The sequence below is a fragment of the Amblyomma americanum genome, chromosome 1 (genome assembly GCF_052857255.1).
Source record: "Amblyomma americanum isolate KBUSLIRL-KWMA chromosome 1, ASM5285725v1, whole genome shotgun sequence".
Classification (NCBI taxonomy): Eukaryota; Metazoa; Arthropoda; class Arachnida; order Ixodida; family Ixodidae; genus Amblyomma; species Amblyomma americanum.
The window spans coordinates 130,115,517-130,140,958 of NC_135497.1; the positions used below are offsets into that span (position 1 = coordinate 130,115,517).

The 25,442-nt window shown below is 47.4% G+C and overlaps 1 protein-coding gene across 1 annotated transcript in view; it reads right to left on the bottom strand.

The window, feature by feature from the left end:
• Positions 1 to 309: 309 nt before the first annotated feature.
• Positions 310 to 25,442, bottom strand: part of LOC144113689 (uncharacterized) — an 82,239-nt gene continuing 57,106 nt past the window's right edge. Inside the window, exons 36-41 of the mRNA XM_077646938.1 lie at positions 23,807 to 23,908; positions 22,798 to 23,133; positions 14,668 to 14,786; positions 12,645 to 12,858; positions 2,803 to 2,890; positions 310 to 328 (exon numbers count right to left, since the gene is read on the bottom strand). Coding sequence (XP_077503064.1) covers positions 310 to 328; positions 2,803 to 2,890; positions 12,645 to 12,858; positions 14,668 to 14,786; positions 22,798 to 23,133; positions 23,807 to 23,908 — 878 coding nt within the window. The remainder of the gene's footprint in view (positions 329 to 2,802; positions 2,891 to 12,644; positions 12,859 to 14,667; positions 14,787 to 22,797; positions 23,134 to 23,806; positions 23,909 to 25,442) is intronic.

The following is a 25,442-nucleotide window of genomic DNA, read 5'->3' on the forward strand; positions in this document are numbered from 1 at the left end:
ACCAAATATAAATGAACAATGAGCAGATAAATCCATGCATGCCTTTCAGGGCGTGCCAACTCAATCCGGAAGTCCCCCGTGTCACCCAATTCCTCCCACGCCCAATGGTGAGCAGTGCTGTCGAGCTCGGCACTGGATGACCAGCGCGAGCTGGTTGGCAGGGCAAGGCTGACGGCAGCCACCGCTGAATACGTGGACTGAGGGCCCCTCAAGAACTGGGCGTACTCGTGGTTTTAGAAAGAATAGAAAATAAAAAATGCCTCAGAGCGAAAAAAAAACTTTAGATATGTGGGACACACGCCGAGGAATTCACCGCCGCCTTGTTTTCCTGCACAAAAAGAAAAAGGCATAGAGTCTGTTCACAATGAGAAGTACGCAATTATGTAATGATAATAGATAAATATAGTAATAATAATAAGATAACGATAGTAACATCTAAGTGGATGACCAAGAATTGCTCAGGAGTGCTTTCGATTACTGCTTTTGACAGTTTTAGCATCGAATATTTGCTGCACAGGAGGGATTTGATGATATGACTCCAAACACTGAGATTGTAAACGAAAAAGAGCCGGAAAAAAATAAATGTTTATTTTTGGCACGGTATCCACCATTTTGCAGTGCTAGCGTCATTTCGAGCATTAGATCTCCGATATACAAGCATACACTGGCTCGAAGAGAAAGTGCCCGGGGTTTGCAGGTTTCCGCGTTTGCAGCACTATAAGTTCCGCCTTCATAGACACTTCTGCGTCCCGCGTGCCTGCGCGCCCAGCGCCGTGCCCGGACGCGCCAAATAAGCGCTACACACATGGAGGAATTTTTCCTTCCTCAATGGGTACACAACTCCCAGCACCTGGCGCGAGTACGCGCCTGATCTCGCGCGCGACCCTTCTCCGCTCCGGAAGACACAGAAGCAGAACTACCACTGATTGGTCGATGTTGGAGAGTCGGAAATCGCACACGCGCTGCCGCGAGCATGATATAAAAAAAAACGACAAGCTTCTCGACAATCCTGCGTACATCCCTTACCCTCCCTCACCTTTCCAAATTTCTTTGGCTTCTCTCGGACTCAGCAGGTTATCAGCAAGCCTTGGCGGACCAAGCGCTGTTCTTCCCTGGGCCTTAGTTCTGGCCTCAATAAAGTTTTTTTCCTCCACCTCCTCCTCCTAACTGTGTTTGAAAGAGCCCGCATCGCTAAAATCACGTGTGGTTGCTGTGGCGACGACGCCAATCGTGCAACCACGGTGGTGCTCAAGCGACGCTGTCAAGTCACGTGAATACCACAGATATCTGCGGAAACGACACAGTCCTTGCTGATGGTGACTTTCGGAATGGGAGGGCCCCATAGGTCAGGGGAATAAGGGAATAGCAGGGCGCCAGTGCGCAGACGCAGAACAATAACGCCCTTCCGGTTATAGTCCAGCGCATGCGCACTGGTGACCCGGCGTTAATGTACGCCAAGATGACTCGACTGCTTCGAGTAGTGCGTGTGATCTCTTAAGATGTTCGTCAAAGTTATCTATAAGACAACGATGTCATCAAGGTTCATGAAGCAAGTTTGACACTTGAAGCCTGCCAACACCTTGTCCATAACCCGATGAAATGTTGCTGGCACAAACAGCCTGTCGGGCGTGATGAAGGCTGTCTTGCAGTCAGGAGTGGAAGTTTACAGAATAAGACGACAGCTTTCACTCGTTTCTTACTTTCAAGCGCTAGTGAGTCGACCCACCCCTTCCCTCCATTGTGTAGAGGGCGCCTTCTCGAGCTTCGATTTTCGCTCCATACTCAACATGCTTCCAGCATGCTTCCGTGCCTCTAGCACGAAGGGGCATCGGCACGAGAAAAGCAGGAACTCTAAAAAACGCCACTTGATTTGGATCTAAAAAGAAACACTGCTAGCTGTATAGGCAGGTGCAGTAAAAGGCAGTACTTAGTATGTGGTTATTTTTTGTTTGTGTTTTCTTTTTATCTCTTAGCATAGGATTTAGCTCTCGCATTACGTGATCATTAAAGTAATTCGGAAAGCAGCCAAAATGTCTTTACCAGTTCTTAATTCATTATAACGTGGCATTCAAGCAGTGAGCATTTATTGTCCCTTTATTTCCAGAAAAGGGAAGTTGCGGCATAAACACCTCAAATCGGACGGCAAACGCTACGGGTCCCTGCTGTCACTGCAGGCCGCGTGCCATAGATGTGTTATTGGCGGCAACACGGCCCTGCTCAATCTAAACGAAAGTAATGTTCGCAGATCTTCTTGGAGCACCCGTTTTTGGCACAGGTATTCATCACCTTGCCCAGCGATACCAGGTTACATGATCACAAAATTCGCATTTGAACTCGGACGATTTCGTAAGAAAAGTGGCACGAAGCAAGGACCCTTTTCGATGCCACGTGAAAGTGATTGCTACAGCGCACTTCATTTCAGCTCTGCACAAGACCAGCCCTGGTCGCAAATATACATGATACGCACCCGTGTTTCACGTTACTGACCATCCGCTTACTGTCATGTGGCTTCTGCATACAGACAGTGAATCTACGGCGATAGGGTTGCCGATCATGGAGGTATACACATTCAGAATTAAGTCCTCACTGCATGGTACAATGGAAGCTGTCAACGAATTGTGGTTCACTTTCCATCCCGGCTATTTTCGGCGCATGCTCTTGCACAAGGTGGGCCGCGTTATACTTTAGGAGTAATCAGTAGGGCTAGCTTCAACTTCAACCATACCAGCGTCGGTCGTATGAGAGACTGGGCTCCTTCGGCCAGCCTACCCTCACACATGTTCCAAGGAGATGCATGCTTACCTTCCACCCCCCGGCTCCTTGTAGTTCTTGCCCACTGCGGCTTGCCGCAGTGGCCGACCACTTGCAGTTAGTGGAATGTCTTGTTCGCCTGCACAGTCACACACAAACGCAGTTGCCTCCCTGAATGAACCATAAATTAAAATTGCCAGAAGCTGTGCGGACGTCGCGCCCAAAAGGTCAATTTTACAATGATTAATATGTAAATTGGGTCTTGAGGAAAGGAAATGGTGCGGTAGCTATATCGCATAACTCGGTGGCCATCAGAAGCGCGCCGTAAGGGAAGGGTTAAATGAGGGAGTGAAAGAAAGAAGGAAGAAAGAGGTGCCGTAGTGGAGGGCTTCGGAATAATTTCGACCAACTGGGGATCTTTAACGTGCACTGACAACACACAGCACACGGGTGCCTTTTTGCGTTCCGCCCCCATCGAATCGCGGTCGCCGCGGTCGTGTTCGAACCCGGGTCCTTCGGTTCAGTGGATTACGATGATTGGTTGAGTTGCAATTCAGACGGTAAAACGTAACGAAGAGGTCTCCGGCTCTTATTTAGCTGGATTGCTATGTAGGACCTGGACGCTTACTGCGCAGCTAGATAATGGGAGTATGTGTCAAAGAGAAGATTATTCTTAGTTGGGCTACTCAGGGAGACGCATCCAAACGACTCGGTCATGTCACGACAACGGGCGCTACGCAATAGCCATCAACAAAGGTTGCAGAGATATGTCTGCAGCGGTTTCCAAAAATTTATATCCAAGACCTGAACTTCAGGTTGCTCTGGCAACAACATTTTAGCTGTTCTCTCCCATGACACTATTTTTTTTCTTTTTTATTGTGAACATTGCTAATCATACGTCAAGTAGTTGCATGGATTACAAATAACCCTGTGTTAGGCTTCTTGCTTTTCGCTTTGCTACGGTCTCCGTAAAGAGAAGGAAACAAATAAATGAAACCAGAAATGAAAAATATTTTATTCACTTCATTTCGTTGTAACCTGAGAGCCGGGGACGGAGAGTGTATTTTTGGGGTACAGTGGGATTAGCTGCACGTGCGTTGTAACATCATACTGAGGGCCGTCTTCTACTGCCTCGGGTGGTGTGGCAAATGCCAAGAACATCTTGACCAACGTGCACTGGTGCCAAAGGACACGAAAATAGCAGAGACCACGACATTCGGTGCCGCTTTGTACTCGTTACTATGTGCTTCCAAGCCAAACACCGCGCAAAACGTACCAGACTTTGCGCTCGACCCTCCCCGATTTCTCAACCAAAATTTATATGCCTTTATGAGACGGTCGAGAGTAATTTCCTCCAATATCTTGGGGAAAAAATCTTGTAGTCTTGTGACATTGCTCTGAATTTTCCAATAGAGTGCAAAACTAGGTGTTATTAAAAAATTGTTTTCTACGCTTAAAATTTTTCCCAAACAAAGTACACGCACTCTACTTTAGTATCAACCAAGAATAAACTGCGACCAGAAAATGTTATAAAAAATTTTAACTTCTTTATTTTAACGCGAAAAGTGCGACTTAAATTTTTTTCACAAAGCATATGCTACACTCGTGAGCTATCACAAAACCCTTCATCGACTTCCTAGGACGCGTACTACCTAGTAAAAATGTTTGAAGTCGAATAAAACAATGTAAGTGAGCGTAAAAATGGTCCCAGGTGGCAAAAATGTCTCATTTGTAGCGTATTCAGCCTCAACTTCCATATAGAGGCATTCCAAGTAAAAATAAAAAATACGGCTTATCATATAGCTAATATGATCGTAACTGCGCTCAGCGATTTTTATCGAAGCAATTGCTGCCTTAGGGCGAGAAAAGTTTTTGAAGTTGAATGCCATCACCGACGATTATTTTCCAGTAATGCAACTGCACTGCATGGAACACGCTTGCCTCAATGTAAGGGGCAAACACCGGCCATTTCGTACTTTGATTTTTAAGGGAACAGGGTAAGCCCCATCTTTCCCATGTATTGTAGTGCATGTTTCGGTACAGTTTCCGCAACAACCAATAGAGGTAGCGCCTACCTGTTTATATCATTTTCATCCTTGCGTTGGACTCTCTCGACTGAATCAACACTTTGTAAAACCGTTAAAACACTAATCTTTTATTATTTTTTTCTCTCCAGGACTAGATAATTAAGGCAGCTTTTGGCGAAGTTGCTTTTGCACCATTTAAATCGATATAACCGATTACCTCTGCCTATAAATTAAAAAATTCGCATCGCTAATTTTGGCTCAGTATATTCTCACATGCATTTACAAAGCACAGACAGAGATTTTTGCCTTCTGCCTTGTATTGTTTTGAAGATAATGGTACGTCGTAACAAAAAAATTGTTGTAAGATAAATGAGTTTAAAGCAAAAAGTAAATATCACCAACTTTTTCGCTTTGCTAACATTTCCTGACCCATTTATTCCACAGGCACGACCTCCATTGTCCTTATTCCCATGTAAGTTGTCGTTTTTTTAAAGGTCCTTTCGTTTATTACGTTTTTTTTTACTTGCTATGCTGCTCAGCCAACAGAAGAAACTTGACACCAGTCAACTTCTTTCATCCGGTAGAGAGAGTTACTCCTTCAGGTTAGCCAAAAGGGCTGCAGAATGTTTGCGCTTGCTATTTTATCGCCGTTGCATGTTATGAGAGCATCTGCTGTTCACATACTTAGTGTTCCTGGTACTAAAGAGACATTTTTTGGAGCTTCTGACCAGATGATGCGATTGAAGGACAGAAATGCTATAAGGCACCCTGAGAGCTCCAAGGTTCTTCCTAAATGTGTCGTTACCCCAACTGAAGTAAGAGACATTTAGTTTCGGTCATGTGATTGTGTTTCAAATGGCTCGTAAGACATTGCCTCTACCGAAAATGTGGCCTGGCCGTGCTTCCTCATTTTCAAAGCTATTCTTTAAAGTGAAATAATACACAACGCAGAAAAAATTGCGATACTGTAAAAGTGCAAAAAATAACGCAGAATTAGTAATTGAACCGAAATAAAAAATCGAAAATTTTCTGATTTTCTGTTGCCCTGTCCCCTTAAGTGGACCCTCAGAGCTGCACAAACGAGTTGGTTTCTTCCCAGAATCAGTGAAGATTCGAGTTTTTTGTCATGGTATACGCTTTGTGCTGCGGGGTTGGGTAACACGACCGAATGCATGTGCCGTGTTCCCGCATTCGTATCTCTTCGTGTTTTATGAAGTGCCGTGACGGCACTTCTCACAGTAAGTACGCTGAAGCAATAACTTAACAGATAAGGGCAGTTCGCGGTGTCTGTTTCAGCAATAAAACATGTGTATGCCGTAGTAAAAGGTAAAAATCACGTCAGCTAAGTAAACATGGCGCAGTAAAGACAAGATGTGTTGGCACCAAAGCTATGTGGACAAGGCAGCACCGAAGCTCTGATATTGGCCGCACGTTGGCTGTCATACGCTACGTGCACCACTGAGGAAGATTGGCTCGCGTGCCTTTAGAGTCGTCGCATTAACCAGCCGTATCGCAACTTGCTTGAATATATGTAGCCGTCGACCAGTATGTTGTTTGAGAAATTTATTAAAATAAAATTTAATGTTTGGTGAAAAAAAAAAGAAAAGCTCCCATCATACTTTTCCAAAGACATCGTATTGAGTTACGATGTTGAACGCATTATCTCTTTCATATTTACTGGGGCAACTTTATTGCAGCAAACTTTATTATTAACATTGGTACTAGACCAACACGATGGAGCGGTTTACTGCATTGGATGCTCCACTGGAACGACAAAATTGCTTTTTCGTTACTTGGAATAAGGACTGTATAACACCTACTCTATTAAGCGAATAATTGCTGTTACATGTTTCTGGAGCCCGGCGAAATTTGTCGGCGCCGGAAAAGAAGCTGAGTGGGGGGTGAATATTGTACGATGCACGCCAGCCAGTCTACAACGTGCTGGAACACTTCCGGTGTGCGGGAAATAAACCGAGTTGTTCTATGGCTATTGTGCTCGTCGGTCTCCTTTCAGGAGATCGAAAGCAAATTGGCAAGAGCGAATTATTTCAGCTTGCTTGGTGCCAATAGAGTATTCCACCAAATCCGCTTTTACGAAAGTACTCGTTGATTTGCACATTTACCAGTAAATTTGGCAGTTAGCGGTTCTTATGGCTACCCTTTGGTGTTGCATCGCCTCCAGAGATATTTCAGAGCTCAACGACTGAAATTTTTGATGGGCGCCCTTTTGTGCGCATCTATATCGATGACATTTTGGTTTGGGCTGCTTCACGAGAAGCGCACCAGGAAAGACTGTACAAGGCCTTGAAAAACAACATCAAATCAAGTCCAGAACGAGTAGAGTGCCAAGCCCATTGCCAGAAACCAGTTACAAAGAAAGAACTCTAGAGGTTACTTCGCGTAGTGAACTGTTTCAGCAAGCACTCGCAGAACTTAGCAAATCAAACAGAGTCGCTTCGTCGTCTGTTCCTGAGGGCTTCGAGTGGGCCGATCTAAAAGAAACGCGGATGAAAGCTCCTGCACTTTCCGCTGTTTATGAATCCCTACTTACAAAACTTTCTACCCGCGCATTCGCCTTTACATTGGGTGCAGCGCTCTTTCAGCAGCTCAATTGGCACACAGAATAGTGGCCTATGAACTAGCGCCAAGGGTGTTGACAAACTGAGAGCCGATACGCGCTGATTGAAAAGGAAGCCCTTGGAATAGTGTTTGGCTGTAAGAAGTTTATTGAGCTTGTTTCGGGTCAGAAAACTGTGATATAGACTAATCACGGTTAATTGATATCTATCGCAACGAAATGATTTGGGGCATACCGCCTCGACTGCAAAGGCTGCTCGTGCGACTGCTCAGAGGACTTAAAGTACATGCCACAAGTGTCTTAGAGGATCGGGAGTGCATGAGAACAATAGAAAAAACTCAAATGCGTCACATCTAGAAACCCGGGACTACAGCAAGTAATGGCACAACTGCAGGCGCCAGAAAATATGAACGCGGAGTGGAAAACACTCACTAAAGAAATGTCGGTGGTGAAGAGTGTGCTGTTGAAACGCACTGAGGATGTCATTTCCTCCGAGGTTTGAAAAGAAATGCTTTGTCGGTTGCATCGGGGACATCTGGACATAGCCAAGTGCAAATCTCGAGCAGACGCAGTCTCATGTGCTGGCTCAGGGTCGGAGCTGACTTGTGTGAACAGGATATGCAGCCTTATCTATTAGTATACGATGCTTACTCTGCATACAGATTAAATCCTTGTGGAACCGTTTAACTATCCAGACCTTGAGGAGTTGCACGGCCCCACGAGAAATGAGGTCATAAAAGAACTTTCCATATATTTGTACGTACTATTAGATGCCTCACGAAATCTGCAGTGATGGTGGTCTCCGGTTCACAGCCAAGGAATTTAACACCTCGCAGTGATGTCTGACTTTGAGCACATCGTTTCCAGTCCGTATAATTCGAATTCAGATGGACTCACAGAGAAAAGCATACGAATTATCCAATAGCCTGCTCAAGAAGAGAGGGACGTCAAAGGAGGAGTTCTGGCTTGGCCCCCTCAACTACCGTGCGTCTCTGCTAAAAGGAGGTGTCTTACCATCCTAATAACTCATTGGTTGCAACAGCAGGACGACACTCCCGGACCCTTGCTCGGATTAAGCTCAGAAGCTCTCAAAATCTCGAGAACACACGCAATATTGTTGCTTCAGCCTTTCGGTTCGTATTATACAGGGTGTTGCACCTAAGATTTCACACAATTTTAAAATAGGCTTTTTAAGCTAAAAAAGCGCTTTGTTTTCGGCGTAGCATTGTCAGCTGTGTAAAAGAATTCGTAGAAGTCTTGGGTCGTGTGTCTCCAGATTGTACTGAGCACGAACAGAGGATGGAAGAGAATTTAGAAGGAAATCTCAAAGCTAACGGAGAACTAAACAGGCTTTCAAGTCAACAGCGCAGATGCTTTATCCTACAGGACGTAGCACTGGATGCATGGAGGGTCAGCCAGCGTTGCAGGGAGCGACCGGAGCGCAACAGACCTTTATGGGTATTGACATCTCGGTAGTTAGTGCAAGATCAACAGTCGGCGCAAGGGAGCTGTGCGCATCGCTTACACAGTTGGAACCACCTACAGCATCATCGGTAGATGTATAGGAGCAAGGGCTGCCCTAGATTGACTTCCTGCTACGGCTCTTAGAGCAGCTATAGTGTTTAGTGCAACTGAGCCATGAGTGTCGTCCAGGCCGCAAGCAGGGGACCAGACTGCTCTGCAAGCTATAGGAGGATCTGCAGAGACTGCTACAGAGCGGTGTTATGCTACATGTCTTGGAACGAGTACAATGGTTGGTGCAGAACCAAGCCGACGGTGATCAAGAATCCGAAACCCTTCCCGCCGACTGGGCTTCCGGAATAACAGCGTCCCGTCCCGTGTACGACTAGCTGCCTCTTGAGAAGGGCTTACAGTATTGTCAGCTTCTAAACATTTAAATCGAAAAGGATGTATATGCAACCGCTAAAACTGTACGATGCATGCCAGCCAGTCTGGCAACGTGCTGGAACACTTCCGGTACGCGGGCAATAAACATCAGTTGTAAAGTGGCCATTGTACTACGTGTCGGTATCGTCTTAAACAGGGGGGAACAAGAGAATGAAGAGCGGAGCAATGCGAGACGCGCCCCTGCGCTGCTCTGGATGCCCGAGTCCATTGAACCGCGCACTCCATTGCGCGTCTAAGGAGGACACTTGAAATGCGCTGGTGCCTGCTACGACCAGGGCGTGGGAGCATGGACGCCTGAACAAGGGGGTGAAACTTCCTATTCCTCCCAGCGGCCACGAACTAAGGACGCTAGCGCCAATCCTCCGGCAGTCACAGCGGTTGACGGACGAAAAACGGCACATGAATCTACATGACAACGAATGACCGAAACACGCGGGCGCGGACGGTGTTCCCAAGGCATCATCTTCATGCGCGGACCGGTCCAAAATCGGGCCCGCTAGGGGTGGTGGGCGCATGTATCGTTGTCCGCCAGCTCTGCGCATGGCAGCGCGCCGCGCTTTACTTGGGTTGCCGTACGCCATTTTTTTGCTATTGCGGCTTTTTAAAATTGGTTGCGTTGCTGGTCAGCAATGGTAATGGTAACCGCAGCCCTGAATAAATATACATAGAGCAGAGAACATATTTTCTATGGCTTTATTGAGACATGTATCATTACCGTTACTTTCAGTCTAAAAGAGATATTTCCCAAAATAAACTGATATGTACATGTTACAGCATTCCGTACAATACCAATAATGTGTGTCGACGCACCATAGACGTTTCCTCTCAAAAGGCGAGGCTGACATTTCCAGTTCCTCATTTCGTTCATCATTCACGCAATACATGTGCGATCATTCCGTGCAAACTTCTCACACAATACAGAAGGATCATTTAAGCACATCAAAAGCTAACCACTAGCAAGCAATGGTCTTCGCTGTCCATGCTATTATATGCGATATCAAAGTTGGTTTATGGGGTTACTGTCCCAAAGTGACTTAAGTTATGAGGGACGCCGTAGTGGAGGGCTCCAGCCAATTTCGACCACCTGAGATTTTCTAACGTGAATTGACATCGCACAGTACACGGGCCTTTAGCATTTCGCCTCCATCCGAACGTGACCACAGAGGCCCGGATCCAAATACCAACAAAATTCAGTTAACATATAGTTTCATAATAGGTTCCCACGATGTTCTGACTCTTCTGCGCACCAAACGCAATGACTGATTCTTCAACAGCAGTGATCAAAACAGAGTTCATATTCCACGGCGTCGAAATGAGCGGTGGCTCCCGAGAAAGCAATACCGAGTAGAAGTTTTCGTCCTATCCGTGCGGGTCTCGCTGAACTCAGCCGCATGCAATTTCTAAGGTCACGAGCACAAAACCAAACACTGCCGTAGCTGTCGATGGCACCGACATCACAAACACATGAAGGAGCACGACGCCAAAACGTCTGTAAGAGGCGCCTCAAAGCAAGCGACAGGGCCCGAGATAATGAGACGGACCGAGTTCGCCAAACGCGCAAAGGATGCGAGGAGGTTACAACGGCCGCGCGGGGCAGAAATTAAAAAGGGAAAGAAAATGAGAGAGAGGGATCAGCTTTTCTGGTTTCAGAAACTTTTTGCGGCTATATCTCGCTATTTAATACACATGCGAGCGTCCGTTCCTCCGTCAGTTACGTTCATAGCGGATAGCGGACCAGTTGCGGCTTCAGCGAAGCTTTATTCAATTAGCCGGGACGGAGTTTGCTCGCGCTTTCCTCCCTCTGGCATGAACATGAGAGTCATGGTGAGAGCACATAGAATATTAGTATACCTAGCAGCGCCGCTGCCGCCGTGTTGTGCAATGGAATGGAATTACGGGACAACAATCAGTTGCTGCATACAACTCCCAATTTTTTCTCATCGAAAACAAAAATTGCCCCAATAAAAATTATTGGACGCAATTATAACTATACTAGCTATATAGTTAGCTGGATTTTGTATTTTTGCTTGATGTACCTCAGCATGAGATTTAAGGCTGAATATGCAACAAATCTCAAGCTTTTTTTTTAATTAGGATTTTTTATTTCACCCGACCGCGGCGGCTGCCTTTCTATGGAGGAAAAACGCTAAGGCGCCCGTATGCTGTGCGATGTCAGTGCACGTTAAAGATCCCCAGGTGGTCGAAATTATTCCAGAGCCCTCCACTACGGCACCTCTTCTTCCTTTCTTCTTTCACTCCCTCCTTCATCCCTTCCCTTACGACGCGGTTTAGGTGTCCAACGATATATGAGACAGATACTGCGCCTTTTCCTTTCCCCAAAAAACCAATTATATTATATTTTTATTTCATAAAATTCTGTTCTACCCGAGTTGAAACATTTTCACCAAGTATTCCTTGTCCCAGAGAGCTGGTGAAGTGGCTTAGGTTGGTCACAAATATCGCGTACGTTTTCTGAAATAAATGTAAATATTGTATTTTTTGAGATTCAACAAACAAGTTATGTATAAAAAAATTTTGCGGGCAGTTTATTATTGGCTGATACAAAACAACACTGCTTCTGCATTGTTCAAGGAAAATTTGGAGCGTAAAGGCGAACAAGTTTTTTGAAAATATTTCAACGAGACTAAGCTGTGTACTATGTTTTCTAGACCTAGTTTCGCATATGGGTGCCACATGAATGAAAAATTTTGTCTCAGATATATAAAAACAAATTACATTAGACCATCCGATAAGGAACCATACAATTTCCGTTAAGAAATCTGGAAGGGCCGAGTGCAAATTCTGATGCGTTTCGCATGGAATGACCCTACTGCGTTCTTACTCTGCTTACTCCTTTTCCCCCTGGTTTCCGCAAATCATGCTCGCTCATCTAGCTCAATGAGCCTCTCTGAAGACAAACACTGTCTCACACTAGAGTTTTATTAAAACAAAGAAAAGCATTGAGAATACGAAAACGCTCCTACCAAGTTGCAGCAGCCGCACTCGTATAAAATGACGCTACGACACAGAGGCGACACACGCGCAGTTTCTAAGCAGCCGATTACATCCGCCGTGAGAAGTCCCCTCAAAAGAATCCCTCCAGCCAATAGTTTTGACTGTTATGACGTCGTTGTAAAGCCCCTAGCGTTACACCGCAGGTGGCGAATGACGGATGCCTCTGTGAAATGGGATCAACCGCGAAGTCATGACAGTCGGTCGATGACACTTTCTAGATTGGCTCCCCTTTGAGGGTTGTTTGCCGCTGCATTCTTGAGTTGCATATTTGACTACAGCACCCAAATATTAACGCGCCGAAAGAGCGAGCACTCGGACAAGAGTCAGGCGAGATTTTCCGCCGACAGGAAAAGGCGCACACTCACAGGTATCGGGAAGTACTTCCAGGGCGGGTGCTCGCCTCGGTGCCCCTTGACGCTTGTTTCTAACATTTTTTATTTGCAGGGAAGATTCTCCCGCGATCTCTCCCGCGCCGGCTGTAGCAGCTGCAGATGGCCCCGCAGCTTCTAGTTCCGTTTCGTCCGTGCCGGCACTCGCGCTGGCACCCGCGCTCGAGCGGGCCGGCACCTTCTCCAAGTACTGCACACGCACAGAAAGCAAGTGCTCGAGGTCCAGGAGGTGCACACCTCGACATCTATGATTTAGTCGGTTCATGTCTCGTCGCGACTTTGCGAAGCGAACGTCGCAGCTGCAGCTGTACGTGCGTTCTCACAGAATGAAAACGCACACCAACCGCAGGCGATTCGAGTGTGTCACTCGCGGTGGACCGCTCAGCGAACCGGGCTCTGTGATCGCGGTTGGATAAGGTGGAAGCTGCACCGGACGTGTGCGACCAACCACAATTCGCGGGACTGGGCTAACCGCCACCATTGACACGTCCTGCAACAGTGCAGAACGTGCGAAGTGTGTGCACTCTATTGGCGGGTATACCAACCTGTAGAGGTCTCGTACCATAACGAAACTGATCGCCACTGAAATTGAAGCCGCCGTCGACGAGAGCTGAATGCGGTCCGCGCCACGCATATCCAAGGTAGGAATAACAAAATATACTGCCATCCGTCCCGGACAGCGCAATGTGAGCGTTATTTTTGACGATTATTAGCGAATTAAGGAAAATTCAGATTTTGAACTGCTGCAGGTAAAAAAAAAACTTTGATGAAAGGTTGTAAAATATTGAAGAAAGAAAAAGCTGACACCATGCCGTGATATTCTCGAAAATTTAAACTTATTCCAAGCTGAATTCCTTTTCACATTCGGAACGAAGCAAGCGACACTATAGAGACCCCTTCTTCAGCCGAAAATGATGACTTATTTGGATCCCCTAAAACTTTCTCAATAAACATTCGGCAGAGACACTTAAGAATGCTTACATGTGTGGATGCGAAAGTCTTATACAGGGTGTTTTACCTAAGGTTTTTAAAAATAGGCTTTCTGGACCAGAAGAGCGCTTCTTCGCCATAGCATTGCTGCCGTGTAGCGCATCAGAATAGAGCTGAGGGTGGTCACCTAATCCTGAATAGAAAGTTTTTAACTATTACTGTTACGCTCCTTAATTATTTAGAGGGATGCAGTCCACCGCAAGTAACATCCATATCAGTTTTCAAATTTTCGAAAACGCTGCTACTGTCGGGGCTGTGGCCCATCAGATTTCAGCTATTTCGTCGAGTTAAGTGCGCTGGAAAGTTTGCTTTGCGTGCAAGCTTGCCGAAAGCGCATGTATTTTGGCATGAAGCCAGAAATTGTTGGGCTACAGCACGGAGGGTAACCGCGTTTTCGAAATTCTAAAAAACTGATACGGATATTACTTACAGTTAACTACGCTCAGCCCCATAATTAGGGAGCCTAAGAGTAATAGTTAAAAAGTTAACGAATCAATATTAGTTAACTAGCCTGCTAGTTAGCACGCCTTAGCTGCGTTGTGCTGTTCTACACCTGTAACAGTGCTATGCCGAAGAAAAAAGAACGCTATTCTAACTCAAAAAGCCCATTTTTAAAAATTGTGAAAACTCTTAGGTGAAGCACCATGCATAATCCTTTCGCATTCTCATACGTGTGTCTCTGCACAATGTAGAACTACAGAAGGTAGATAAACAGATTAGCGTTCCGCATGCAGCTGACGGCGGCTTCTGGTCTAATCGACATATAAAGCTTTCGCATTAAAATGTAATTGGCTGGTCAGTTAAAAGGGATGCATGTAGGAGTGCAAGGGACTGCCATTAAGCTGGGCATAGTTTTCGCCAGATATAGCAAACTGTATGACATCCCGAATGACTGATCCGAATTAAGTAGGCGCCTGCCGACCTGCCACCTCTTGCGTGTCCTCAAGGCTGCCTGCTTCTGTACGCTATAATAACTTTCGCCTCTTCTGGGTTTTTCGAGGGTACGTACTCGTCCACTGGAAACAGGTGTGGTCGTCACCGTGTCGTCTTGGTCGCTTGAGGCCGGCCGCCGCAACTGAGCGGTCCTGAGGTGCCCATTTTCGGGCCCTACAGTCGACGGCACTGAAACTGCAAAGGGGAGAAAAGAACGGACGCGCTGAAGTTTCCTCACGGGTATCTTCGCGCGACGACCATGTCATTACATATAGTTACTCTCACTGTATAGCGTTTTCCGTTATCATGATAGATGCACAGTGTTCTGCCTCACCTTAGTTCAACGGCGCGGGCTTGTGAATCAGGCGCAGCTGGTGTCGCGCAACACCTGAACTTTGTTTACTGCCGTCATTCATCAACGTTCGGCCTTTTTAATTCATCACAAGAGATTGCCCGCTGCTGTGCAAGGCGTTCGCAGTGTTAAAAATTATGGTTTCGTTATCGCTTTTAAACAACCACGCGCAGGCGAAAACTATTTGAGCTTCAAACAAAACACTTTCTTTGCGGGAAAAAAAGAGGCAGAGGCTTCTGTTCAAAAATAAAAGTATCCTTTAGTAACAAGCAACCGAAAGATGTCATGCAAGGAATATTGACAGAAAAATACATTTTAGGAGCGAGGGCTGTGAAGCGAAAGTGACAAAATGCGAGCGTTGAACTGTTTTATGCAAAAGGAACGAAGACCACGATTTGACCGCCATGCCTACAGTTTGCTGTGCTTTACAATGCTGCGGTAGAAATTGAGCAGTTGCCAGGTTCTCAGCTTTTATTGGGCTCTTAATATCAGGAGGTTAACACACGAAACGTTATTTGACATTCGAACGCATAATTTATTCCTTCATTTTATCCTCAAGTGTAACAGTTTCAGGAAATTGTGCAAGGGGAGGCCATGAGTAAAGTCGGACGCTCCATTAATGCCCAGGAAGGCACGACCACCTCCATAGCGTAGCCTTGCACATGCTAGAGTGGCTTTATTGAACGACGAAGAATTTCGCTCTCAATCATCTACCGATACCCGTGGCTAGTTCCAAAGCACTTAACCGTTCCAGTCAAGCCGAGCTCTTAGAGATTATGCAGTTTAGCACTCGGAGTTTCCTCCGCGACGGCCGTCGGGCTGCATTTCAGACCTTTCTTGCCAATCTGGGTGCACCTCCGGCTGTTCTCACCCTTCAGGAAGCAGGCCCTGATGTCCGTCTCACGGGGTACTGCAGTACCAGGCACACAACCGAGCTTGCATTCTCGTTCACAAATCGCATACGGCACTTTCACACGACTTGGAGATCAACGACGACAACACCGAATATTCTATGGTCCAAACCCTTCCTTTGCGACGCCACGACCTTTCCCTGTTTGTGCTGAACGTACATGTCCAGCCCAGATGGACTCGGGTCGCCTTAGACGAGATCCTCTTCATGGCGGCCCGGGTGGCCCGCAAGGCTCCAAACGTTATCGTGGGCGATTTTAACGTCCACAGTATATAGTGGGGCTAGCGTGAGGACGACGGTAAAGGCCGACGTCTGGCCGAACTCATTTCCCGGCTCCAACTGACGCTCCTTATGGACCCCATCTTCCCCACTTTGGTCGGTACGTCCATAATACGAAACCTCATCCTCACCAAATCCACTGGACACGCAACTTAGCGAAACCCTTGGTAGGGACCACTGCATACTTCGTGTCACCATTCACACAAACATTTCCCGAAAAGACTGGGGCCAAGCCAAACTCACACAATGGCACCAATTCCACAAGGCTCCGATCCCAAACGTCCTACTAAAAGCGGGGTACGTCGTTTGGGCCAGACATGACTGCACCGCAGCGTGACCACACTCAAACCCTTCCTATGACGGATGACACGCCGGCGGTGGACGACCACTTCTTTCATCTGTGGGAGGCCCGCTGCGGTGTCATCCGTCGATGGAAGCGCACACACAAGACGAACCGCCGTCTCAAGATACGCATAGCACAGCTCACTACACAGGTCGAGGTGTATGCTGTGCGTTTGGTTGACTCCAACTTGACCGCACGCTGCAACCGAGCTGTAGGACAGCTGGGTTCCAAGAGAACCTGGCACTTCTTTCGTGCTCTCCTCGACTCGTCCAACAGGCGAGGTGAAACACAACGCAACCTCAAGGGGGCTCTACACAATACTTGGGCACGAATGCACAGCTAGCTGAGGATCTGTGTGAGCGCTTCCTATGCAACTTTTTAGTTACAGGCGTGAAAACAGACACAACACAAGGTAGAAATACGGGATGGAGCGCCACTCACAACTGATTTATTTGAAGGCAACACGGACAAATACATACCATTGTACACGCAAGGAATGCTGTCATCTTCAAAGTTGCTATGACAGCGAACGAGTGAAAAATTGTTCTCTGCCTTGTACAAAGGTATGGACGTGTCGCTGATGCACACGCTTCCTTTCTATGCAATAAAAAGAGCGATTAATTCTATGGCTTTTCTGTCTTTGCTTTTTGTTAGAATTCGCGCGCCAGAAAAACCTGGCTCACAAGAGCGTGATGCGCAGGTCCTTATATGCTTAGGCATATTTGTGCCTTCTTTATCTTGCTCTACATTTCTTTCATGTTCCCTGATTCGCTCGTTAACGCAGCGCCCTGTTTGCCCCTATATAAGAGCGGCTGCAGGAGAGGGGAATTCCGTAGACGACACCTTCTGCGCACTTCATGAACGATCGCCCATGTTTGGTACCACACCCTCTTTTCTTTTCAGTCTCTTTCAATACGAGAGCAAAGGTTCCGATCTTTTCTGGGGCTCAAAAAACAAGCGGCACACCATGCCTGCTCGCGACCTTCTTCAAGTTGTGGGCTACCTTGTGCACATAGGGCACCCACACAGGTCGCACCACCTGTTCCCGAGGGACATCTTCCCCAGCTCTCACAGCCTTTCTCTTCATCTTTTGTAGCAGGCTTCCAGCGACTGCCGTTACGAGCGAACCAGGGAACCCAGCTGAAGACAGCCTGGCCAATTGGTTTTGGAAAATGAGTGGCATCTTGTGAGAACATGATTTTCTGAGGGCGGATTGGAGACAAAGTGAAGCAATCCCCCTTTTTATTAGCTTGAAGTGGGCGGAGTCATATGGCAGAAGTCCCTTTTTTGCGCGCGGAGCATACGCCCAACAAACCCGTTCCTCACAAAACTCAATACTGAGATCTAAAATCTGTAAAACATCCCCTTCAGGTACTTCACAAGTAAAACTTGAGCCATTTCCATGTTGTCTAAATAAGGTTAAAGCATCGCGCACCGATTCTTCGAAGTTCAAACTTCCGTCCTTAGTAAAATTGAATAAAAAGTCGTCCACATACCTGAACACTTTCAAAACGTTGCTTGCTATTAAAACCTGGTGCAAAACTTGATCCATTTGGGAAAGAAAATTATTGCACAAAACAGGTGCAACACAGGAGCCTATACATATGCCAGCTTTCTGCAGAAAACACTGCCCGTCAAATGTTACAAAGGTAGATTGTAAATAAAACTTTAAAAGGGATAAAAATCCTTGATGGATATACCGGCAGTATTCTGAAAAAAAATAGGGTCCTTACTTTCAATGCACTCTCTGACTGCAGTGAACAGGGCTTCGTGAGGAAAAGAATAAAATAAATCCACAACATCTACCGAAAAGGCGCGTCCAACATCACGATGAGATTCTAAGAATTGACATACTTCTTCAGATTTTTTGGTAAGAAAGGGGTCTTCTAAATCAAGCTTACCCAAATTTTCCAACAAGAACCGGCTAAGCGGCCTCTGCCATCACTCCTTTTCAGTAACAATAGTTCTAAAGGGCATCCCTTGCTTGTGTGTTTTTAGCGAAAAGAACACCTTGTATGCATTATTCTTGCATTTGGAAATCTTTTTGCTAAGGCGGACTAAACCTAGCTGCTCACACATTGCAACAGCTCTGTTTTTAACTTTCTTAGATTTCACTTTGACAGGCGCAAAATTCTTTTCAATAGCCTGGGCTCCTCTTTCCGAGAAATTATTTTCAGGTAACACTACAAATCCACCTTCTTTACCTGCTTGTAAAAGCCTCAGGTTATTTTCCTTAAAGAAAGACACAATGGCTCGGGGTGCAGTTCCCTTATGACGATCAGGTACCCGGTCGCAGGACTTGAGAAGGCAGTCTACGCTCTCAAGTAGACAGTGTTTCACGCTCTTCTGAATTGGCCTTACTGGCGATTCTACGATTGATGGCTATCAGTACTTGCGGCGGCATTTGTGGTTCCAGTCCATACTTGGGTCCATTCCGAAGAATTGATGACATTTCCTCAGGCAGACGAATGTCCCCCACAACCACTAAACCACCCCCACACTTCTCCTTCTTCGCACTTCTTTCCTTCAGCAGCTTGTCTAACACGCACACCCAGAATTGTTCAGTCAATTGGGAAGCTAACCTCTTCACAGAGCGCAAAGTTTAAGTCAGCCAACCAGGTAAGATATCGCTTTTGGCAGGCGATGCGTAGAAGGTCATTTAGCTGGAGGATTTGACGCCATAACTCAGACCTGAGGATCCTGCTTATCCGCTTAACATGTCCCCAGGAGGGTAACACTGCAGGAAAAGGGCACATACTTCGACAGGCACCAGTCCATTCTTGATACAAAAGGCGATGTTCCTTGCACGACAAGTGGTAGCAACGGTACATGAAATCCATTGGTCAATAAAACATGGAGACGACACACACACAGACAGGCCCACTGTACTGGAAATATAGCTTAAAAGACGGTCTTGTGGGGCAAGTTGATAGCTATACATCTTTTTGGTTACAGGCGCGAAAACAGACACAACACAAGGTAGAAATACGGAACGGAGCGCCACTGACAACTGATTTATTTGAAGGCAACACGGACAAATATATACCATCGTACACGCAAAGAATGCTATCATCTTCAAAGTTTATATGATAGCGAACGAGTGAAAAAAATTTTCTCTACCTTATACAAAGATGTGGACGCGTCGCAGATGCACATGCTTCCTTTTTTTGCAATAAAAAAGCTTCGATTTATTCTCTGGCTCTTGTGTCTTTGCTTTCTGGCAAAATTCGCGCACCAGAAAAACACGGCTCACAAGAGTGTGAAGGGCAGGACCTTATATGCTTAGGCATATTTGGGCCTTCTTTATCTTGCTCTACGTTTCTTTCATGTTCCCCGATTCAATCGTTAACGCAGCATCCTGTTTGCCCTATATAGGAGCACCCGCAGGAGAGGGGAATTTCGTAGACGACACCTTCGGCGCACCCGCCGCGGTGGCTGAGCGGTTATGGCGCTCGGCTGCAGGCCCGAAAGACGCCGGTTCGATCAGGGCCGCTGTAGTAGAATTTCGATGGAAGCGAAATTCTAGAGGCCCGTGTACTGTGCGATGTCAGTGCACGTTAATGAACCCTAGGTGATCGAAATTCTCGCAGCCCTTCACTACGGCGTCTCTCATAGCCTGAGTCGCTTTTGGTTGTTAAACCCCCATAAACCAACCTTAGGCGCACTTCATGAACGACCGCCCATGTTTGGTGCCACGCCCTCTTTTTTCTTTTCGGTCTCTTTCATTCAAAATGTGGGCTAGCTTGTGCACATAGGGAACCACCACAGGTCGCACCACCTCTTCCCGAGGGACGTCTTCCCCAGCTCTCACAGCCTTTCTCTTTATCTTTTGTAGCAGCCTTTCAGCGACTGCCGTTACGAACGAACCAGGGCACCCAGCTGAAGACAGCCTGGCCAATTGGTTTTGAAAACTTATTGGCATCTTATGAGAGCATGATTCTCTGAGGGCGGATTCGAGACAAAGTGAAGCAATCCCCCTTTTTTATTAGCATGGAGTGAGCGGAGTCATATATGCCATACAGAGGACCCACAAGGTTCTGACTTCCAGTATGCAGGACAACCCAGCACGTACCTAGATGCTCCTTTCGCGCTCTATGGTTTTAAAGCAGCCGTAGCCAAAGTGAGAAGGGGTAAGGCTCCCAGTCGCGATCGCATTACAATTACGCTGCTTGCGAACCTGCCCGACCAGGCGTATATTCCACTCCTCGACTACATCAATCAGATTTGGGACGGGCTTCCCCTTCCTAGTGAATGTAAAACCTTCCTTGTAATTTTTATTTTTAAGCATGGAAAGACGGTGCACTTTGACAACTTGGGACCCATTGCGCTAACATCACGTGTTGAGATACTCTTGGAGACGGTGGTTCCAGACGTGTTGTCTTCCTATTTCGAACCCAATGGTCAATTTGAAGACGCCATGTACGGGTTCCGCTCGCACAAGTCGGCCCAAGACGCACTCTTACAGTTCCGCGAGGCTATCATCATTGCTCTGAAGACTACACGCAGAGATCACGCTATTCTCTCATTAGACCTTAAGGGCGCTTTCGATAAAGTCAAACACGGCAGCATACTGTCCAACCTCAGCCGCACCAATTGCACTGCTGTGGCGTTCAGCTACGTCCAGGAATTCCTCTCCCAACGGCAGGCCCTCCTCTGGATCGATGATCAGGAGTACGGACTTTGCCGCATGGGCACTAGGGGCACTCCTCAGGGCGCTGTGCTCTCGCCTTTGCTGTTCAACATCGCAATGGAGGAGCTACCTTCCCTTCTACAGTGGCTAGAGAGGGGGTACCACGCAATGTATGCCGACGACATAACACTATGGGCTAACCAAGAAAGTGTCGGTGAGATGGAGGACAACCTCCAGCAAGCCCCGACCATAGTCGATCTAGACTTATGTCAACTCATGCGTACTCGCTCTTGCCCAGCCAAGTCTTAGCTACTACACATTTGCACCTGCAAGACCGACTCCACCGCGATGTGCGTTACCCTCCGCGAGGGTTCTGTCTTCGAGGTTGACCAGATCAGATTCTTGGGCATACACATTCATCGATGGCTAACATTCGACACCACCATCGGCAAAATTAAGCGCGTAGAGCAAGTGGTAGGCCGTAGCGATGGCTTGCGCGGACGCGATGCGCTAAGTTTCGCTCAAGCTTGTGTCTCTAGTCGTCTCCTGTACTCGGCGTTTTACCTCCGCCTGAGTGCAGCTAAGGCAAAGCAGTTAGATCTCAGTATTCTCAAAGTCGTGAAACGAGCTCTGGGCCTCTCGATTACCACCTCCACGGCCCGCCTCATGGCCCAGGGGGTGCTCCACACCTTCCCGAAGCTGTGGGAGGCTCATCTCATTAGTCAATACACTAGGCTGCAGCCGACGGGACCAGGACGCCGTATACTCAGTCACCTCAAATAACATATCCTCTATCCTGGAGGAACCACTCCGTACCCCGGAGCTCTGGTGGCACACGCTATGGGCCGACCCCATGCCAAACAACCTAACTCCAAACACACACGAAGGCCGGAGAACAGCGAGTGCTCGGGCGTTGGATACACAACCTGGTTCCAAACCCGCCGTGTTCTACGTTGGCTTCGCAGGTCGGAATCCACTGGGCCACCACACGGCAGTCGTAGACCACCAGATCTTGAAATGGGCCCTCCTTGCAATGGGATCGCCTTCCGCGCCGAGAATGCCCACCGGGCTGAAGAAGTCGCTATCGCCCTCGAGGTTGCAGACCCCCAATGCAAGGTTGCCATCACAGACTCGCGTTTCACTTGCGAGAGATATGTCAAGGGCGAGGTATGTCCTCTGGCCTGTGACATATACTCTACAACGCCTTTAGTAAACATCCAACCCACGCCTAGGCGCATTATGTGGGCGCCGGCCCACCAGGGACTCCGTGGTAACCAAGCTGCGAATGCGGCTGCCCGAGCACACATCCTCCGGGCACCTACTACCGCGCGGGAGATTATTTTTAACCCTGAGGAGAACTGCGCGGCACCTATATTCGAACCGCGGTACTCTTGCACTCATGGCGGATGCTCTACTGCTACGTACCGCTGCATCTGCGTGAATATGTAGGCATCGTCTATTTTATTTTGCTAACCGCATATATATACGCCTTGGGCAGACGACAAGAAACGGTGAGGCACGGACGAACACTTTTTATTGTGCTCTCCTGATTAGCTGAGGGTGTCTTTATCTTCCTCCACAGTGCCCCAAGGCAATTACGAGACGAAGTACAGAGTTTCAGGGAGGGGCTGGATTTTTTACTTTTGCCTTTTGCATGTTCACTTTTTTGCTCCAACCTAACTGAAAGCTCACCTTCATTCTCCATGGACCTTGGCTTTATGGATGCCGGCCCAGTGGGGTCCCCTTCCATAGGGACAGCTCCCGCTGCCTGTCGCCGAATGGGATCTGTGTCCATCAAACCCACCATGCTGGTGGCCCGTTTTTGCTGCCTTCGGCTGCTGCTGTCGGCTGCCTGCTGGCTGCCTGCATCCCCGTGTGGCAGACGCGCCGAGTTTTGGAGTCCTGCTTGCTGCTGCTGTGGAACACTAAATGGCAACAAGCCAGCTGGCAAAGAGCCACCCTGGAGCTCCTGCGGTTGTGCTCCTTGGCGTGGTGTGCCATCCGCTTCAGGTTGCTGGGCCTCGCAGACTGCAGAGACCAATAGATTCGATAAAATGGATGGCGGACTACATCATGACGAAATCGGAGGACGCTGAGCAATTCTCACACTTTGCTTTTCCGAATTTATTGTCCTGAATGCTTCTTTCACGCAGTGAATACAGCTTCTAGTTTGGCACAGTAATAATATTAACGTGTTCTACACATTTACTTTGTACCTAAACATAACTATTTAACTCGCTGAATAGGTTTTGATGGCTTAACTAATCACATGTTTGGCCAGTGCGTTTCCAACCACAGTCCCCCTGTTGGCACCACCAAAACTTGAAACTATGAGGAGAGCAGGAACTGACAAGAACCAGAAGAGGATAAATGCATGTCACACAACTCGCTCAAACATTTATTCTCCTAAATCTACCATGTATATGGTGATACCTGCGCAAGCAATGACGAGGTCCCCTTCCTCATTTTAATATTCATCCTAGTTCCCATGCCTTAGTCCTGGGTGTAGAAAACATCTATCCGTATTTTGCTTCATGCCGAATTCTGTTCGACGTGTACCTCGGCGACGCAACATAATAAGGCGTGGTGTGGCGAAAAGGTCGCACAATAAAATCAGTGATGCGTTCAGAATTAGCAATTAGGAAGTCGTCAGCAAATACGCTTTACGCCCTTCCAGCCGAAGCCAGATGCAATTACTCACGTGACTGACATGAAAATTCTTCGTAGCTTTCTGGGATAGCAGGCAAATTGCAGGCGGATGGCGGAGAACTTCTTCTGTGGATCAGCCGAGCGTCACGGACAGCTGAAAGAGGAAGAAGTGCGTTTGAGATGCTGATATGAAAGAAGGATAAAGATACAGTACAATCTTCTCTCCTATGGCGCAAAGGAGGAACATCCCGCATCGCACGAGGCCTCCGACCCTCCGACGTACCCACCCGTAGGGGATATTCTCATCGCATACAGAAATGAACGCGGTCCGTAACGGCTCGCTACTTCGGAGCTACTTACCCTAGCGAAGAATTCCATGCGCCTGTTGCTGTAGCATTAAACGCACAGGGACATAACACAATGTTATACAACGCCTGCCACTTCCCGCCACACTAAGGAACAGACTTCTGCGAACGGTCTTCTGCAGTATCACGCCGAACCAGTGGTGGAGAAAAGTGCAACAATCTGTGAAATCCCAAAGAGTAAATGTAGCCCCTAACTATAATGCATTCATTCACGAAGAGGCAAGCGTCGGTTTAATGAGTATCCTGACGTCGACTACTAACAGCTGGTAAAAACGACAACACTGTGTTTCAGCGCTGTAGTCCTACTCGGTCGCAACTGACAGCACATTTTTCGGGCTAAGCTGGTCTGGAGAAACAGCTTTGGCCGTCACCGTATGCCAAGTGCTTTGATCTTGCACCGCCTTTGTCCGTCACCATGGTACCGGCCGTGTGGCCTTACCCTGCTGTGGACGATAGAAAAAGAAACGCTTATGCTGAGCGTGACACTCAACAGCGGTGAACTCTTTCCATACAGACAGGCCTGTCGCTATTTGAAACATTCAACAATGATGTTTTATGACGGATTTATTAATCGAAAAATGTTTTAACTGCGTGTTTTACCAGCACAGCGCTCATCAAAGAGAGGGGGGGAGGGGGATGGCAGTGCAGGGCGGAAGGCGAAAGAGCTTCGAATCCCCCCGCTCCTCAAACACGCACGCACAGCTTAGTCCCATCTGACGCAGCTAAGGAAAGCACTAGCATGATTCCAATTGCGTGAAGTGATTTCTATAGGGACCATTTTTGCTTTCGGAGAGAAATAAATTGGGAGTTGAATGCATCAGATGGATTGTTGTCCCATAATCCCCCCCCCCATCTATGTGTCTCTCCCCCACCCACACGCAAGGCGTCCCGCCTGCAGATACAGCTGGTGTTCACCTTCGCTGGGCGCGTCGATACGAACATCCTTATTGCGGCCCTTCTGAGGTAAGGAGCAGCAAGGCAAATAGACATAGATGCGAACAACAATTGGTAACTAGACACTTGCGAACTGCATTTTCAGTGTAAAAACACTATTTCCCTAGGTCACACCGGCTGACCGCTTTGAGTGATGCATGAGCTTTACGGTGGCCTTAGGCGAACCATAAATAAATAAATGTAATGAATATTGCCGCAACTGAGATTCGAACCAGCTGCGGCGCAAACAGATGAGCTCCACAGGACACTGCAACAGAGCACTACGCTGTCACCGCAGAAAATCATGCCTCGTGTGAACCTGCACCACACTCTCGCTCTGTGCATTACACATCGGCTTCTTCATCAACTAATACTATATCATTATTCGCG